The 19,564-nt window shown below is 38.0% G+C and overlaps 1 protein-coding gene and 1 long non-coding RNA gene across 2 annotated transcripts in view; both read left to right on the plus strand.

The window, feature by feature from the left end:
* Window positions 1-580: 580 nt before the first annotated feature.
* The window catches only part of LOC311287137 (galactose-specific lectin nattectin-like), a 127,712-nt gene continuing 108,728 nt past the window's right edge, over window positions 581-19,564 (plus strand). The window contains exons 1-3 of the mRNA XM_084403760.1: window positions 581-638; window positions 3,070-3,276; window positions 9,358-9,432. Coding sequence (XP_084259886.1) covers window positions 596-638; window positions 3,070-3,276; window positions 9,358-9,432 — 325 coding nt within the window. The 5' untranslated portion in view covers window positions 581-595. The remainder of the gene's footprint in view (window positions 639-3,069; window positions 3,277-9,357; window positions 9,433-19,564) is intronic.
* On the plus strand, window positions 9,576-16,773 carry LOC311287222. The gene is made up of 5 exons (XR_014626713.1): window positions 9,576-9,602; window positions 10,867-10,946; window positions 15,191-15,325; window positions 15,722-15,833; window positions 15,953-16,773. It is a non-coding gene; the product is annotated as an uncharacterized lncRNA (long non-coding RNA).

Raw genomic sequence — 19,564 nt, forward strand, 5'->3', positions numbered from 1 at the left:
CGTTTCACATCATTACTGTTATTTTAACATGAATTATAGCACACCTGGGACTCTGTAATGAATAATCAGAAGAATGATCTAATACAGTATGTGCACTAAAGTAAACCTGAGTTTGTTTCTTAATTATTATGATAACATTTAGACAATAAAACAACAACAATTATATCAGCTAACGTTATTGATTCTTATGAATGTATTTTATATTTGTATTTGGTGACAATAAACACATACGCATGTTAAATCTATAGTATATTTATTAGGGCCCAAGCCCTGAAAGGGCGAAGGCCCTATTGTTTTCCTAAGGATTATTATTATTAGGGCCCGAGCACCGATGGTGTGAGGACCCTCTTGGAATTGCTCTGTTTATTATTAGGGCCCAAGCCCTGAAAGAGCAAAGGCCCTAGTGTTTCCGGAAGGATTATAATTTTTTTTATTCTTCATTATTATTTTTTGTGTGCCTTTTTACCACTTTTGGGACCCTTAACGTGCTCAAAAACTCTTGAAACTTTGCACACAGGTCAGAACCGGCGGCCATCAGGGCCGGACTGAAGCTGGTACCCGGGCGTGGCAGGGGGGCTCGACAGCGCCCCCTGGAATGGGGTCCGAAAACTTGGTCCATAAATCAAACACGCTTGCATGTAATAATATGAAACTCAGTACACATATAGATCTCATCGGGCTGAAGAACTGCTCTAAGTTTTACAAAAGCCCAACAGGAAGTCTGTTATTATACATTGTTTGGAAAACGCATACAATGGAATGTGAAATACTCCTCCTAGGGAATTCATCCGATCGCCACCAAACTCAGTGTGAATGAAGTCAAGACAATGAGGATGAACTCTTGCGAACGGATTTTTGATATCTCGAACGGTTTGGCCGTGGCGAGGAAACGAATTTATGGCGAATAAGGGACACAGGAAGTGTATTATAACTTCTGCATACATTAACTGATCTTGATGAAACTTCAGCAGTGTGTTTGTTGTAAGAGGCCGATCACATGGATGTGACTATTGTGAGTCAAAGTTATAGCGCCACCAACTGGCAGCAGGAAGTGTGTCACTTTCAAAATGCTTTGAAATCACTCTCTTATTTTTACCCGATTTGCTTTAAACTTTATGTGTATAATGTAGACACACGGCAGATGTAGACCTGTGAAAGGATTATTGATATCTTAGATACTGTTGCCGTGGCAACGCATCAAACTTCAATATTCTTTTTGGATGCTTTTGAGACTATTCACATGCTTGAAAATGCATGAAACTCGACAGACACATCACATTTATTATCCACTAGACGTGCAAAGTTTCAGAAATGGGCGTGGTGAGGGGCTCAGTAGCGCCACCTTTAGTCAAAAATGGGGGCTTAGGTTTTCCTAGAATCACAAAAATCGGTATGTATACAGTCATTAGATCTGACCAACAGGAAGTCAGATATTTTGGTTTGAATGTGATTTTTTGGAGAATTCTCTCTCTCTCTCTCTCTCTCTCTCTCTCTCTCTCTCTCTCTCTCTCTCTCTGTATCTGTGTCTCTGTGTGAGTGTGTGGGGTGTGGGGGATTTGTCTGTTAGGAGACATTTGCTTTTATAATTGTTTTTCAAGGTTTCAGGGGCTTTTGGGGCCCTTAACATGTTCGAAAACTCTTGACACTTTGCACACAGGTCAGAACCTGCGGCCATCAAGGCCGGGCAGAAGCTGGTACCTGGGCGTGGCAGGGGGGCTCAACAGCGCCCCCTTGAATGGGGACCAAAAACTTGGTCCATAGATCAAACTAGCTTGCATGAATTAATATGAAACTCAGCACACATATAGATTTCATTGGGCCGAACAACTTTCCCTTGGTCAAGTTTTACGCCAGCTAAACAGGAAGTTGGGTATTATGGGTTGTTTGGAAAACGCTTGCTGTGGAATGTGAAACACTCCTCCTAGAGAATTCATCCAATCCCCACCAAACTCGGTGTGCATAAAGTCAAGACATTGAGGATGCTAAATTACGGACGGATTTTAAATATATCGAACGGTTTGGCCGTAGCGAGGAAACAAATTTATGGCGAGAAAAGAGAAACACAAAGTGGTATAACTTCTGCATACATTAACTGATCTTGATGAAACTTCAGCAGTGTGTTCATGGTAAGAGGTCGATCAGATGGTTGTAACTATTGTGAGTCAAAGTTATAGCGCCACCAACTGGCAGCAGGAAGTGTGTCACTTTCAAAATGCTTTTGACAAAAGTGGGTGGGTCAGTTTTACCCACAATTACAAAAATCAGTACGTATATTGGCCTCATCGAGCCGGACAACTTTCTAATTTACAGTCATTAGCTCCGGCCAACAGGAAGTCAGATATTTTGGTTTGAATGTGGATTTATTTGCAAATTCAGCCTCTGCATTTTTACCCACTCCTGCTAAGTGGTTTATTTTATTCACACCAAACTTTTTCAACATGATTAAAATACATTAAAGATGCTAAATTGTGAACGGATATTGAATATCTCAAACGGTTTTGCTATGGCGAGGGATTAAAGTAATGTCAAAAAAGGAAACATTAAAAGCCTCATATCTTCTAAAAATGTAGCCTAATTATACACAATTTATTTCTATATAAAATTATACAAATATCAGAACTAAACCCATTTTATTCTTTTTTTTTCAATTGAAGAATTGTTTAGTACAATTTGTACCATTCACGGTTAGCAGCGCCTCACTGTGATGTTTCCAAGCACATTTTTGCACGTGTGAAGAGGATGATTTTTTCCGTCGATATTGGAACACGAGTGAAGTACAAAGCCTATAATAAAGATAAGTTTAGCATCCAAATACATCGCAAATGTTGAAACATTTTGATTCTAATGAGAGAGTTACGTGAGGCCAACACTGCTTACTTTCATTTTTATTTTTACATTAAATTTAAAGGATTTGTTGTGAAATATTTTGAGTGTATCATAAAATCAGAATAAGGTAATAAGGTTTCTGTGCAACAACATGAGGGTGACTTATTGATGACAGAATTACATTTTTTTGGAGAACTAACCCTCCAAGTAAATTCTATAATCTCTGGTATGTTTTCCTTGAAGGTCGTCCCAAGACCCAGTGTGAGCAGCAGAGAGACAGTCCTCACCTGCTTGGAGCTTTCATCCCTCAGTGTGATGAGGAGGGTCAGTACAGGCCTCGGCAGTGCCACGACTCCACAGGTTACTGCTGGTGTGTTGACAGTAGGGGGCAGGAGATACCGGGAACCCGAACCCCACCTGGAACCCCGCCAAGAAACGGTGACAAGCCTGGTAAGCATGTCTACCTGAACTTGAAGTTTTTTGTAGAAAATTGTCATAGTCCTCTCTCAATAGGTCACATGTCCTATTTTAAATAACTATTTCTAATGTTTTTTACTAATTAATTGTCTTGGGATCTGATATAGAGAGGTAGCAAATGCTTTTTTGTTTTTTTGGGGTCAGTTTTAAAGTTCTTAAAATGAGTCTCTTCTGCTCACGAAGGCTGCATTTATTTGATCAAAAATACAGTAAAACCTGTAATATTGTTAAATACTAGATGTACCGCATGGCGGTACAAAATATGACCGCCGCTCAGGCCTGCACTGCCTTTCCACAAAAATAAATGACGTGGATCAATTTGGCTGTATTGCGTGTTTATGTATATACCTAAAAAAAGTAGTAGTATGTGCATGTCTGTCTGTGTGTGTGTGTATGTGTGTGTGTTTGTGTATGTGTGTGTCTGTGTGTGTGTGTGTGTCTGTGCGTGTATGTATGCGTGCGTACATGTGTGTGCGCGTGTGTGTTTGTGTGTGTGTGTCTGTGCATGTGGATTTGTATGTGTGTGTATGGGTGTGTGTCTGTGCGTGTGGATGTCAGAGTGTGTGCATGCTTGCGTTTGTTTGTATTCCTGCATGTCTGTGTGTGACAATATCATCCTAAACCAGCAACCCTTCGCTCAACACCAGCATCTACAGGCCGATGAGTGTACAGTCACTAAATGTGCACATAAATGAATTTATTTTATACCCCCCCATGGATGAAATTCTACGAAACTTAGCATACCCCCAGAGGATGTCAAGTTAATCATACACATGAAATATGGTGCAGTTCTGAACATCTCAACTGAAGATAGGGGTGATTAAAGCAGAATAATATTGCATTTTCATTTTTTATGGGAAGGGGCGCAAATCACAAATGAGTGATTATGGGCTAGGTTGATGTGGGCCCTTAAGACCAACATACCATAAAAATTTCTTCATCCTCGGTGCCACGGTTCAGGTAGTTATTTAGGAAAAACTGAATTTTTTGGGTTTGGGGGGGCCCAGCGCGGGGGGGGGAGTGGCCCCCGGGGACCACACGAAATTTTTCCGTAAAAGTCTAGTGGGGCTACATGCCCACCAAATTTCATGTTCCCCGGTGTTTCGGTGTCCCTGGTATCGTTGACGAAAAATTCACGGGGGGCCCAGCGTGGGGGGGGGAGTGGCCCCCGGGGACCAAACCAAATTTTTTCCGTAAAAGTCTAGTGGGGCTACATGCCCACCAAATTTCATGTTCCCCTGTGTTTCGGTGTCCCTGGTATCGTTGACGAAAAATTCACGGGGGGCCCAGCGCGGGGGGGAGTGGCCCCCGGGGACCAAACAAAATTTTTCCGTAAAAGTCTAGTGGGGCTACATGCCCACCAAATTTCATGTTCCCCGGTGTTTCGGTGACCCTGGTATCGTTGACGAAAAATTCAGTAGATGACACAAAAAAAAAAAAAAAAAACTTTGACAATCCCTATATCATAATTATTACACTTTAAAATAACTGTTTTATGTTATTAGGGCCCAAGAATGGCCCGAATGGCCGAAGGCCCTATTGTTTTCCTTAGGATTCTTTATTATTATTTTTCTTTTAACCTTTCGGGCACTTTTGGGGCCCTTAATATGCTCAAAAACTCTTGAAACTTTGCACTCAGAACCCGCAGCCATTAGGGCCGGGCTGAAGCTGGTGACGGGGTCCGAAAACTTGGTCCATATATCAAACACGCTTGCATGAATTAATATGAAACTCGGTACACATATAGATCTCATAGGGCCGAACAACTTTCCCTTGGTCAAGTTTTACGCCAGCCCAACAGGAAGTCGGCTATTATGGGTTGTTTGGAAAACGCTTGCTGTGGAATTTGAAATACTCCTCCTAGAGAATTCATCTTATCCCCACCAAACTCGGTGTGCATGAAGTCAAGAAATTGAGGATGCTAAATTGGGGACGGATTTTTGATATCTCGAACGGTTTGGCCGTGGCGAGGAAACAAATTTATGGCGAGAAAAGAAAAACACGAAATGGTATAACTTCTGCATACATTAACTGATCTTGATGAAACTTCAGCAGTGTGTTCGTGGTAAGAGGCCGATCAGATGAATGTAACTGAGTCAAAGTTAGAGCGCCACCAACTGGCAGCAGGAAGTGTGTCACTTTCAAAATGCTTTTGACAAAAGTGTGTGTGGGGTGTGGGGGGTGTGTGTGTGTGTGTGTGTGTGTGTGGGGGGGGGGGGGGGGGGGGGGGTTAGCTTTACCAAAAGTTACAAAAATCAGTACGTATATTGGTCTCATCGAGCCGGACAACTTTCTAATTTACAGTCATTAGCTCCGGCCAACAGGAAGTCAGATATTTTGGTTTGAATGTGGATTTCTTTGCAAAATCAGCCTCTGAATTTTTACCCACTCCTCTTAAGTGGTTTATTTTATTCTCAACAAACTTTTTCAACATGATGAAAATACATTAAAGATGCTAAATTGTGAACGAATAATAAATACCTCAAACAGTTTTGCTATGGCGAGGGATTAAAGTAATGTCAAAAAAAAGGAAACACTAAAAGCCTCATATCTTGTAAAAATGTAATTATACAACATTTATTTCTATATAAAATTATACAAATATCAGAACTAAACCCATTTTATTCTTTTTTTTTTCAATTTAATAATTTTTTAAGTTTAAAAACAGTATTAGTTAAAAAAAATCAAGTCATATATAGGGCTATACTGCCCTCTTGTGTTCAAAATCAGGTTGGCCTATTGTATCTATATAAAAACATACTAGGTATGTGACAGTGAGAATATTTTACCACTGGGTTAATCGACGTGTGACACCGCTGGGGGCTTTTGAATCGCTAACTTAAAAACGAAAGTAAAATATGTTAGTCCGCACGGACATTGATAATGGTGCGGAGTAGAGCGAGCGTTTTCAATGAATTCCTGTGGAAGTAGGAATGAACTAAAAAACGTTGACTCTGTTCTGCTCGTTCCTAGCCATGGACACGCACCGTTATGAATACCCGTGCAACCGTGAGCATTTTTTTTGTTTAATTTTAAAATTAGCGCCATTTCGGGGGGCAGATTGCTTGAATTTATTTTACAAAAGCACAATGTTGTGTTTAATTGCGAGTGTACACAAATATAAGTTAAAGCAACACTATGTAGCTTTTCAACCTTTATAATATATTTCCAAGATCCTTGTGATAATACATCGACTTACAATAGGTTGAATGACACGTCTGCCATAGCCTGACAGGGTCTGTATCGCTTTTACTGGCACTATGTAATTTCGGGGTTCGGGTAGTAACCAGAGCACAAAAAGAACTACAAAATTCGACTGCTTTACGGCATACGTCACTTCCCCCACCACTTCCTCAAATTTGGACGTGAGAGGCCAACCAGCGTTTGTTTTCGGCTTTCGTGCGTATGTTTTTGTCATGGGGGGTGTTTACACCTGGCCACTTCATGCATTTTCTCAGATCGGATAGCTATCCGATTCTGAAAAGACCAGGTGTAAATGCTCTCCGAAACGCATTCGAGACGGATTTGAATCCGATCGCTCAAACCACTTCAAGAGGAGGTCTGAGACGCATTCCAGACGAAACTGGACAAGTGTAAATGCATCTGGTTGTTGAAACCACATATGTAAATTGTACTCCTCCCAAAAATGCTAAAAAATTAAAATTAAAAAAACGTGTGAGAGCGTGTTATAGGCAAATGTTATATCCAGATATGACGACGCTACTGGAACACGCATCACCGCAGATGAGCAACTGCATCAAGTCAACGTGCAAACTATTGCAAATCAAAGTGAAAGTAAGTCGCAGACGCTTAACACACTATCATCATCATCATTAAAAGTAAAGAAACGAAATGATCTTACCAGGGCTGTTGCTGCTCTTATTGCGGTCTTTGATTTAGAAATTTTAGCTGATGATCAATAAAATGCAGCTCATATCTGTTGCTTTCGGTGATGTGCACTCCATTAAATATGCATATAGCACGGGAATTGAAGATCGGATTTAAATCCGTTTCGCAAAAACACATTTATGTGACCAGGTGTAGCCTAAATAGAATCGTTTCGATAAATCAGATAGCTATGCCTCACGAACTAGTTTGCCAGCTGAACTCAGGTGTTGTGAGGTGTATTTATCATATAGTCCTGAGGGATATCAGACGACGCTGTTGACGTTGACATGATTATCATGAGAACAGTATTTAACTTTATTGATGTTATCTGGCATTTTGTAATGTTTACATTCCAATAAAAACAACACAAATTAAATTATACAGTAGGCCTAGACTATAGACTATTTACTTGTGATTTAGCTGCAATCATGTAAAAACGTTATAATATAATATATTTACGACAGTGCAAGTATTCCACAGCGACTCTAGGGGTCGCTGTTTGACAAAAACACAATTTCTACATAGTGTGGCTTTAACACTTTGCAGTTTGAATGATGTCCTGTATGAACAAAATGACAGAGTATCTTTTATGTGCCCACTGTTCAATCGCGCCCACACAAACACACACACACACACACCACACACACACACACACACACATTCCAGCATTGCAATCTTGACATCGCAGCCTGTTCATTATAGCTTTAATAAAATGTAATAATAAAATAGTCTAACATATAAAAATTACACTGCTCTTTTTAAATAGTCAGAAGTACAATTTGTACCATTCACAGTAAGCACCGCTCCACTGTGATGTTTCCAAGCTAATTTTTGCACGTGATGGAAAAGGATAATTTTTTCCGTCGATATTGGAACGTGAGTTAAGTACAAAGCCTATGATAAAGAATAGTTTAGCATCCAAATACATTGCAAATGTTGAAACATTTTGATTCTAATGAGAGAGTTACGTGAGCCCAACCCTGCTTACTTTTGTTTTCATTTTTATTTTATTTCGTTTTGGCTTGTTTATAGTTTTTTTTTTTTTTATTATTCTTGTTCCGTTCTGAATATCATTAAATTTAAAGTATTTGTTGTGGAATATTTTGAGTGTATCATAAAATCAGAATAATTCTCTCGTTTTAGTGATTCCCTATTTTATTGTGATTATTTATTTTATTTTATTTTATATATATAATAAATATAGCTGCGAGCAGCGATGACGGGCCCAAGACAGTGGCACCGCCACCCTGGTGCCTTTATCGTAACTTAAATGCACCAAGGTGGCGGTGCCACCGGCTTGGGCCCGTCATCGCTGCTCGCAGCTATATTTATTATTAATATTAGTAGTAGTAGTAGTAGTAGTAGCAGGGCCGTTTCTAGGCATAGGCATTCTAGTGGTCGCCTAGAGCGCAAACAGCTGGAGATCCGCCCCACCAAGAGATTTGTTTTATTTATATCTATTTTATTAATATTATTATTATTATTATTTCATACTTTTGCTATTTCGAGGTATTATGATTACTTGCGAGTATCTGAGTGACAAGTCTCCCTGGTGATAGTGGCCGCTGCTGTTAGATAAATGAGATGTAGCCTAGAAGGCGGCAGGGAACGTCGTCATAGCCGAAAAGGTCAAAGCCATCAGGGGCTCAGTATCATAAAAAGAAAACAGGATGAGCAAAAGAAAGCGAAATATACAGGTATGTTACTAAGTGGTTAATTGTTCTACTACAAGCTGGTCGCTCCATCATCACGAGCAAAACATGACGGTGACTGCATATTAGCACCACGGGACAGATTTACCACACATAATGCTCATTTCAGCACCGGAATATTATAGCATAGAAATGTAAAAAAAAAAAACATTATCAGAGATGGTTGTTTAGTGTAATTGTCCAAGTGATATTGTCATAATCATGACAAGTTTGACAACCAGCGTGGACCTGCCAAAAAAAAAAACAGGCTTTTTTAAAATGAGTTTTACATGAATACAGTGCATATCAAGAAATAACATGCATTAATAAATAACTGCATTTCTTTCTGCTGTAACAGTGCAGTTGAAGTCACAGACAGACAGGCATTGTGATTTGGGTGTGTAGATTATGAGAATCTGATTGTTTATGCTGGAGAGTTTTATATTAATGGTTCAAACATGTCAAATCATGACAGGTGCATTTTTGGAGATACACAAGACAGATGGTACTGTAGGAAGAGAAGCATCAGAGGCAAGCCCCAGTCCCAACTGTAAGTGTTTACTTCTTGTTTACAGCTTTAGCTATATAGAATAGTTTCAAAAGGGTTTATAATGGTATGTGGCAATGCCATGTCTGATTGTACATGTAGATGAAGACGACACATCGAGGCAGCCAGTGGACTGACAGCATGGGATTCTGGCCAGACTACACCATCAGCAGGTGTGTGCATGTTTCTCATATGAAATACTGCTGTAATAGTTACTCTCATGCACTGGATAGGGTACTAAATAATTATAGAACACAAGTGAGTGGTGTATTGCTATTGATCAGTGTATCAATATCAATATTGTTATGTTAAAGTAATTTAGTTTTTTTGCATTTCAATTATTTGCCTGTTTTCCTTGTGAAGTTTAATACACAGTATATTTTTACATACTTGAATTTGGGCAATTTTGCAATAATTATTAAATGTTTTCCTTAATGTTATGTTTTGTTTTTTAATGGATGGTGCAAAACGTTGCTATGGTGTTGGGAGGGTGGAGCCATAGGTTAACAAAAACAAAATACTTTGATTAGTGCAAAATCTTAAATGTCTTTTCACATCATGATGTTTCTTTGTTAAAATATTTTTTTAATCCTTTGTTTATTTAAGGTACACTATGTAGCTTTTTTGTTCAAAATAAACAAAATTGTAAGTAATGAGTCAAATACATCATCAATCCTTCTTACAAAACATGATTCACTGATTCACTATGGTAAGCCTGTTATAAGTGTTTATATTTTAGACCTGTCGGACCAGTTTTCATGGGAGATTGCGTATACATCACTTGCCCGTGCGTGTCTCGTCATATATACGTAAATAGAGAAAAGTTGCTCCGGCTACTTTGCCATGTGTCTGGTGTGTGAGTGGCAGGGGTTAGCTTTCACATGAGCAAGAAAGGAAGAGATGGAGCAGCTAAATCTCCAACCTCTTGAGATTCACCCTGTAGACTTTTTTTTTTTTTTTAAACACACCTACGGGTGTCTTTACACCTGTTTTAAACAAACACCGAACAGACGAGAGTCTGCTGGAGAAAATAGAACGAGACTCATAATAAAACAAGAATCAACATCAGCTTGGCTTTAGGAGATGGAGAGAACTGAGGGATTTGAAAAGTTGTAAAAGCGAAGTGGAGATGATGGTGTTTTTTATTACTTGACTGTTGAGTAAGGTGTTTTATTGAACAGATAGACTGTCATATGTATCTCTCTAACAGAGTTCACTGTAAAGCATCTATTGTGAAGCGTCGCCTTCATCTGCACTGTCATGCAAAGCCGAAGCACGACCAAAACAATGTTGCATGCCTTTTTGTTTTTAACCGGTAAAGGGACAAAAGTTACATACTGTACCTTAACATTATTAATTTAATTACATATAAGGTCATTCATGGTAAAAAAAAAAAAAAGTTTTAGAAAAATAACACACAAAACTTCACTTTAACAGCCTGTAATGACGGGTGGACTGCCTTTGGAAACAGATGCTTCAAGTTTTTCAATAACGCTCAAACATGGATTGAGGCAGAGGTATGATACATTCAGCTTGTAATATGACATAAAAATCATATAAGTATATTTTTGGTTAAATACAACTTAAGCTCTGTCAACACCTGTGACACCTGTCAATTATCGCAGAAAAATAATTTCATCTTGTTCCTCAGTTTAAAAACAAAAATATGTTAACAGTAAATAAATTACAATGGAGCTCTAGGCTGTAAACATATATCACTGATAATAAAACATCACAATGGTATGAAAATAAAGACAACACATTTCATGTTATCATGAGAGGATAACTGAAAAACGTTATATATGTGAAGTTATATCTAATCTACATCTACAGTATAACCAGAACCTTTCCTAGAAAAGTAGTCCCACCTCTAATGGCAGATTTTCGACTTAACCAAAACAAAAAAATAAACAGCACGAGTAAAAATTATTTCGATGGTAATTTAAGGCATGTCACAGATATTGGAATATTAATTTAAAATAATACCTTTATATATATATATATACACTCTAAGAAATAAATCCGTAAAATAACAGAAAAAGTACTGGCAGCTCATTACCCGGACTTTGTCCCGTAATTAAAAAACGGAAATTTTCTGTTAATTCACAATGTGCCCACAGTAAATAAAACAGAAATCTTCTGTTATTTAATGGTGTATCTGTAGTAAAAAAAACAGGACACTTTCTGCCATTTAATGGTGTATCTATAGTAAAAAAAACAGATAAAACTGTACTGTACTTTTCCTACAGTAAAAATAAAACTTGTGAATTTAGGCAATATACCTACAGCAAATAGAAATTTTACTTTTCTGTTAGTTAACAGTGTACCTATAATAATGATAACTCTTGTTGAAAACATTCCAAACAGAAATATAGACCCATTTCCCTGGAGGTGAGAGGTTGGCCTTCTAAAGCTCTTGGTGTCATCTTGAAGATGTAATGCTATACGGAGGGCTTGTTTGGACAGTTTGGTCATAGACAGTGATATTTTGTTCTGAAATAAATGCTCTTACATAAAATGGTAAAAATTACTTCATTTTTTATTATTTATTCATATCCAATATTTTGTCAAACCACTGTTGTATTAAACAGTAGTGTATATAAAACAACAACATTGGGACATCTCTCAAAAAATATTATTTTTTTAATCATTGTTTTAGATTGTCACTAGTTTGGGTCAAAATGACCAATTTCACAGTTTAACATAACTGAAACACGCATTAACATTTTCTTTTAAGAATGACACTTGACATTGTAGTTGACATAAAAAAAATAATAATAATAAATAAATAAATAAAAATAAAAAATTTGACCCTGTTGTCCAGAATAGCAATGAAACAAACCCAACCCAGTTCAGGAACAGAGTGCAGATTAAGCGAGAAAAAGTGATACATGCATTCTACAGCTACTGTGTGAAAAATAATCAATATGCTGCCAAAAAACATATATTATATGTTTGTACTATATCTATCGTTTTGAGTGCCTAGTTGGTGATGGGAGTACAATAGCATGCCTGTTGAGACTGAGAAACACAAACACACCACACTCCTTTCTCTCCGTTCCAGATGCTACTTCTATGGCTGTAAAACAAAAACAAAATATTAATTAGCAAATGGATCTTGCTGAGGTGCTTTAAATAGCATTGAACATGTATCCCAAGAAATTAACTTGGAACATACATGGCATTTCACTTCCTCTTTATCTTTGACTTTAGTGAAATTAAGCCAAGCCTTTCACTGCATCGCATATTCAGCCATCCTAGCAAACAACCAACTGACCAAATGAGAAATGAAGCAAGCGTGTAAGGACAGCCTGCATGATAGAAGGAAAATCTGCGATGTGCGATAACATTGATATATTGTGATGACAATAAGACTTGCCATAAATAAACAAACACTAAAGGCCTCATTATACTTCTGCGTCGAACTCACGTCGTAGGCTGTGTGTAGCGCGCGTACCCTTCGGCGTAACCTGACGCGCACCTCTCCAAAAATGTAACAATGCGTCAACTCTACGCAGATGCAAGCGCTGTGATTGGTCTGCTAGGACCCCTCCCTCAGGTTTCACAGGCTCCCTCTGCATGTGTAATTGCGCGTCAACGTGGACAACGACGAAGAAGTATAAATGAAAACCAACGAGTTGCCTACAGTGTAGAGGCTCCGGCGTAGGTCCGACGCAGAAGTATAAATCAGCCTTAAGGTGTGCATATTAGCTCCGTGGTTGTTTTTAAAGGTTGTATCAGTGATTTCAGGCCCAAAAAAGGCCCAAACATAAATGATCACATTCATCTAATCTTTCCTAACGATCCGCTAGCTGCCCGCCCCATTAGCATGCCGTCAAAAAACGCATCTCTGTAGGCAGCCTAGGCTCTGAGATCTGCACACAAAAACAAATGGTTTCACCAACCACTCAAAACCAAAACAAATAGTGTTCCAACCAATCACCGACAGGGGTGGGTGTTGTGAGGTTTTGCGTGCTGCACGCGAAAACCTCACAACATTTATTTTGGTTGAGTGGTTGGTGAAACCAATTGTTTTTGTGTGCAGATCTCAGAGCCTAGGCTGCCTACAGAGATGCGTTTTTTGACGGCATGCTTATGGGGCGGGCAGCTAGCGGATCGTTAGGAAAGATTAGATGAATGTGATCATTTATGTTTGGGCCTTTTTTTGGGCCTGAAATCACTGATACAACCTTTAAATTCAGAATAGGACTAGAATTTAATATTTTAATTATAACTTGCTAGAGCAGCAACAATAAAGCTTACAACAGCAAAGTCACTATACAAACTCAATATCTGACAATCAAAATTCTGGGCAACATTTGCAAAAGAATGAAGAACTCGGGCATCAGTCCTTCCTCCTCTCTCTCTGCTGTTATTTCCTGCCTGCAGGTAACGTTACCTGGTAGAGAGGAGCTGCCGGTTTGTTTCAGCCAGCAGCTGAGTTTACAGAGTTGTGCCAAATGTACAAGATTTCAACAGAATAAGACAGTGTGAGTAACAAAGGAGTTTGTGTAATGACCTTTAAATCTTCCAAGGATTCTCAAAGTCACTCAGGTCTGACAGGAATCGAAGCAGTTTTGGTGGAATGTTGTACTGTTTTGTGCCCTTTTTTCTGTTTTAGACCCACGTGGAGCTGGAGATGAAGTTTTTGCTCGTTCACAGCCAACCTGTTCACATACAGAGGAAACGCGGTGTTTTTTTCCAAACAGCAGTCAAATTTTTAAACAGTTAACGTTTGCAGCTTACAATACCAAGAAAACACTAACGTTAACTTCTATGACACTTCAAAATTACCTTTTACACGCAAAGTGGAGCTGGAGATGAAGTTTTTGCTCGTTCACAGCCAACCTGTTCACATACAGAGGAGAAGCGGTGTTTTTTTACAAACAGCAGTCAAATTTTTAAACAGTTAACGTTAACGTTTGCAGCTTACAATACCAAGAAAACACTAACGTTAACTTCTATGACACTTCAAAATTACCTTTTACACGCAAAGAGGAGCTGGAGATGAAGTTTTTGCTCGTTCACAGCCAACCTGTTCACATACAGAGGAGACGCGGTGTTTTTTTCCAAACAGCAGTCAAAATCTCCCGCTCCAAATAAAAATACTGACAATAGTTCCGTAAATTAACAGACCCACTGCCACAAAGACTGGAGAAGCGGGACATGACCAAATAAGGGATGATACTTTGCTCTAACCTAATATTACAAAAAACAACTCACACAAACCTGGTCAGTTTTAAATCTTCTGAGAAAAAAAAAACAGCTCTTTAATATCTCCCTATAACTAAGCGCTGGTTAATAACAGCAGCTCACGAACGCTAACGTTAGCAATAGCCAACGGAAATTCAAAATGGTAACGTTATACACGATGAACCCAGACAATATAGCTAACATTTAAAACTACTGCAAATAAAACAGTCACTTGGATAACGTACATTTTTCCAAAAGAAAATGACTTACCACGGAAAGGCAGACCGTTGCAAAATCTTTTTTTTTTTGACGTTCTGCTTAAAACGTCCGTCTCCGGCCACGGCAGTTGGCAGTTGCATCAGAGATCAAACAAAGTCCCATAATGCAATTCGAAACGTAAATAAACAGAAATACACCCGTAAATGACGTTCTACGGACAATTTCTGTAAAAATATACAGTAATACAACTGTTAATAAACAGATATTTCTTAGAGTGATATATATATATATATATATATATATATATATATATATATATTGGTGTTTGTTCATGTCTCTGCCTCTACAGAAATTCTGTTTGCAGTTTGATGGGAACCTTGCTTCTGTGCACAGCCATAAGGAGTACACTTTTATACAGGACCTGGTTAGATCTGAAACTCAGGCCTCAACTCATACCTGGATCGGAGGAAATGATGCTGTTCATGTATGCAATTTTTTTTTTTTGATCTTGCTTTTTGTGCTACTGGGCATTTACAGTTACATTAAAACATTTTTCAAAATGCATAAAGATAGATGTGTTTTTATAATTTTTTTTTTTTATTTTTTTATTTTTTGGGGTCCTCTGAATAGTTCAGTTTGGGGCATTGGCAACCATGACATGGGCACCATCACATAAGCCCTTAAGTATTTTTCACATATTCTTCACTGATACCCGGTTTGTGAAATAATTTCTGTTCATTTCTGTTTAGATTTCTGACATTTTTAAAGTGGAGACGGGGTTAGGGTTCATGAAGAATCTTCTTTTAGATGAATAAAGATAAAATTAAGTCATGTGAGCTGTGGACATAAACACAATGTCTTTTTTCTCTTCTGTTCACAGGAGGGAGTTTGGCTCTGGAGTGATGGAACCAGAATGAACTTTCAAATATGGATGCCTGGAGAGCCCAATAACTATGCTAGAAAAGAGCACTGCATTGAGATGAACTATGGCAGTAAGTAACTGCTGTTAATGCTCATAAATCTAAATAAACTAAATAAACATTAATTAAAAAAATAAATAAAAATAAATAAATACACATGATAAAAACAAATATTTTGTTCTATCTTGCAGCAGATGGCAACTGGAATGATGACAAATGTACTATAAAGAAGCCGTTTGTGTGTGTGAACTGAACCAGCATGTGAAAAAATCAGTAGAAGAAACAAGCTACTTTAACTCATTTACTTTCCTTTAGAAATGTTCAATGGAGGTAATAAAAGTGTTTTAAAGAAGGTTAATTTTGTTTCTTTGATTGTGTTTTGTGAATGATAAGTTAACGACGCCTGTTAAACACCATTTTATAATTTGTGTATCACTCCACAGTCTCTCTTTTTTCACACTAACACAAGTTAGAATAAGTAATTTGGCATCCTAAAATGGCACCAAAAGTTAAAACAACAACAAAAACACACACAGAGATTGCTAGAATAAATCCCAATAAATAAATAAATGAATAAACAAGTAAAATTATAATGTGAAAAAGTTAGTCACTGTGGAAGAAGTTTAATATGTTCTATATGTTTGCATTTAATTATATTTATAGAAATATGATGGTAATTAGATTAGTGTAGTGTTGATACATACCCTTATGAATATGTATGTGTATGACCTTGTATATGACCTGACAAAAGTTAATGTGTGACTAAGTGTATGATCGAGATCGAGAGTCTCCATTCAAGGGTATAATATGATTAATATGAGACAAATCTAAACAGTGTGTTAGTTATGGCTGAGAGATATCTTCATTTATCCTCGGGAAAACAACCTTGGGGGAGGAACAACTATAAAGAAGGAAAGATGCCCCCACTCGTGGTCACACTCTGCAGGCTCTTTGTAATGACTGTATGACTGCTGACCTTTCCTTGCAAAAAAATAAATAACCTTAAAGACAAGTGATACATGTTTGTCTCTTATTCGGTAATATAAATTTGTTTGCCACCCCATCACACTCACCCAATATATTAAAGCCACTCTTATTTTGTGTCTCACTACCAGGTTATTATCCTGTACCTTTAATAAATGGCAAGTATTTACTCCACTTTCTCCAAAACCAAGTAGTCTATATGACATTTTTTCATATGCATCAACTTTCTGTAACCCATGAAAGACGGCGATCATGGCAAATCCACAGACTGACTCGTGATGACGTGATTGTCTGCCAAAAAAACCTGTTAATCTTTAAGGTTTTATAAATTTAGATTTTATTTATTTATTTATATGTATTGTTTTATTTATTTTAAAGTTTTTATGGGATACCAAATAAAATATACCTTTTATTTTTCATAAACACAAACTGCCCTCCACCCAGTGTTATTCCATCCAGTTACATTTTAACACACATTGTGTGTTAAAAATCTACACACATTGTGTCAAAATACCATAAACACACTCTGTTGTTTTTAACACATCTCTTTTTACAGTGTGTAGACTTTAAGTTCCTGTACGCAACGTCTCTTTAAAAACTAATGTGCAGATAACGGCAACATGGGGTGGTGTGGTGCAATGGATAAGACACATGCCTTTGGTGTGAGAGACCCGGGTTCGAATCCACTGTGAGACACCAATGTGTCCCTGAGCAAGACACTTAACCTCTAGTTGCTCCAGAGGCGTGCGACCTCTGACATATATAGCAATTGTAAGTTGCTTTGGATAAAAGCGTCAGCTAAATGAATAAATGTAACATTGCTGATCTCGTGCTGTATAAACACAATCATAAAAACCTTTTTAAAAGTCACCAATCAGACATTACACACTTGCTGAGATAAACAATACTGTATAATATTATCATATGATTATATTTTTCATATCACATGGCTATTCTTGCTGCTTCAAATGTGCAAAATAAACACACAGTTAGTGTAACCAGAGAAAAACTAATGTTAAAGAGTCAAGGGCCCAAATAAAGCTGACACTAATCACGATTCTGGTGACTTCAAATGAAACATTCAATGAAACGTCTACATTTAAACATCTGTTAATTCTCAACAAGCACTTCTGTAGACGTCTGACAGAAATAAAGTCAATCTGGTGACGACATAAGGGGAAAATTCAAGATCAGCCCGTCTGAGATTTCATTTTTTCGAAGGCAGAGAAAGATAGCCAAAGCTCGGTTTACACCGACTGAAATTTCTAGCCACTTGGGGACCATATACAGGGGAACTCATATTAATGTTAAAAAACCTCAGAAAATGAAACTTTCATGGAATGGGACCTTTAACACATTTCTTTTTACAGAGTAGACAGAGAAGAAAGGACACCGACTGAAAGCCCTTGAGAAAGTCCAGTGATTAAATGATGAACAAAAAAGAAAAAATTGGGTGAGATGAAAGAAAGCTGGAGAGTGTTGGCGAGTAATGGAGGCTTTCCTCGCATCGCAGGTTTTGTAGTTTTGAGGGCAGAGCGATTTCAGGTGCGGGTCCTTGCAAAAACTACAAACATGCGAGAATTTACATTTAGGATAAGTCCAAACAGATTCGTTGAAATGATTACACCATTAAAGGAAATGATGGACAGGCCTCTTATATCTAATGGAGCGTCTACAGATTCAGCACCACGGACAGCAGATCCGACAGGTTCAGCACCATGGGCAGCAGATCCGACAGATTCAGCACCATGGACAGCGGCTGAAGCTTTAGCCAGTAACAGACTAATCTGGTGTTGAATACAGAGATGAATGAAGCAGATTTAGCTGAAAATGATCTGTGGTGTTCGTATCGGTGGCTAAAGTCTGCCATCATAGCCAGATAAAGGTCTAGTTCCTCCCTGTGCTCTGGGAAAACTTGACTGAGGATATCTCTGTAAATACCTAAAGCAATTCAATAACAGAGAAAGTTTTCAGGAAGACCACAGCCATGTCTCCACAGTTATCAGATGTGTTCTTATGTGTGGAGACACAGTAACAGCAGCAGCTGGAGACGAAACATCTACTGGAAACCAGCGCTGGAACTGGAGAGGCAATGATGAGATGCTGAAGGAGGAGAAGATGCGGCAGTGCAAATCCATTTACTGAATTATACTAACTTGACTGCTTCATTTCCACTGTAAGAGTGTCATTAAAATCCTTTGTGTTGCAGTTACATCAGAATCAGCTCTTCCTCATCCTCTGGTCAGCTGGAGAACCCAAAGCTAGAGCTGATGTGCGCTAACAAGTTTCTATAACTCGTTCATATGGACAATCAGTGTGAAATGAATCTGATGAACTCTTGTGACACTGAACAGAGAATGATACAAACATGAACTGTAATTGCCCAGTGGTTTTGTTGTTCAGACACACACAGGGCAGAAGTGGAAGATCAAAGGTCATCAGTGAGAGTTTGAAGGCAGCATTAGAAATTTTGATCACAGTATTGTGTAATAAACATTATTTTCATGAGATATATTTTAGTAATGTCTAAGTAATGAATTTGAGTAAAGACTGAAATACTGTCAGCGAATTAAAAAATCTGCTATGGATCATTTCAGTTTTATCATTTCAATTAATTTCAAGTCAAAACTATATTTTTCATAATACGAGGTCTGTATTAAACAAGTGTAAAAGGACACTGGACAAGGTCAGTAAATTCATGATGTGTCCTCACAGATGTGGACATTATTGAGTGAAGTAGTTTCCACTGGAGTAATTTTGATATAAATCAGATCGACGGCTCTGAGATGTTTAATTTGCTGTTTATTTCTCACACTTTC

This window comes from Rutilus rutilus (assembly GCF_951802725.1).
Source record: "Rutilus rutilus genome assembly, chromosome: 1".
Classification (NCBI taxonomy): domain Eukaryota; kingdom Metazoa; phylum Chordata; class Actinopteri; order Cypriniformes; family Leuciscidae; genus Rutilus; species Rutilus rutilus.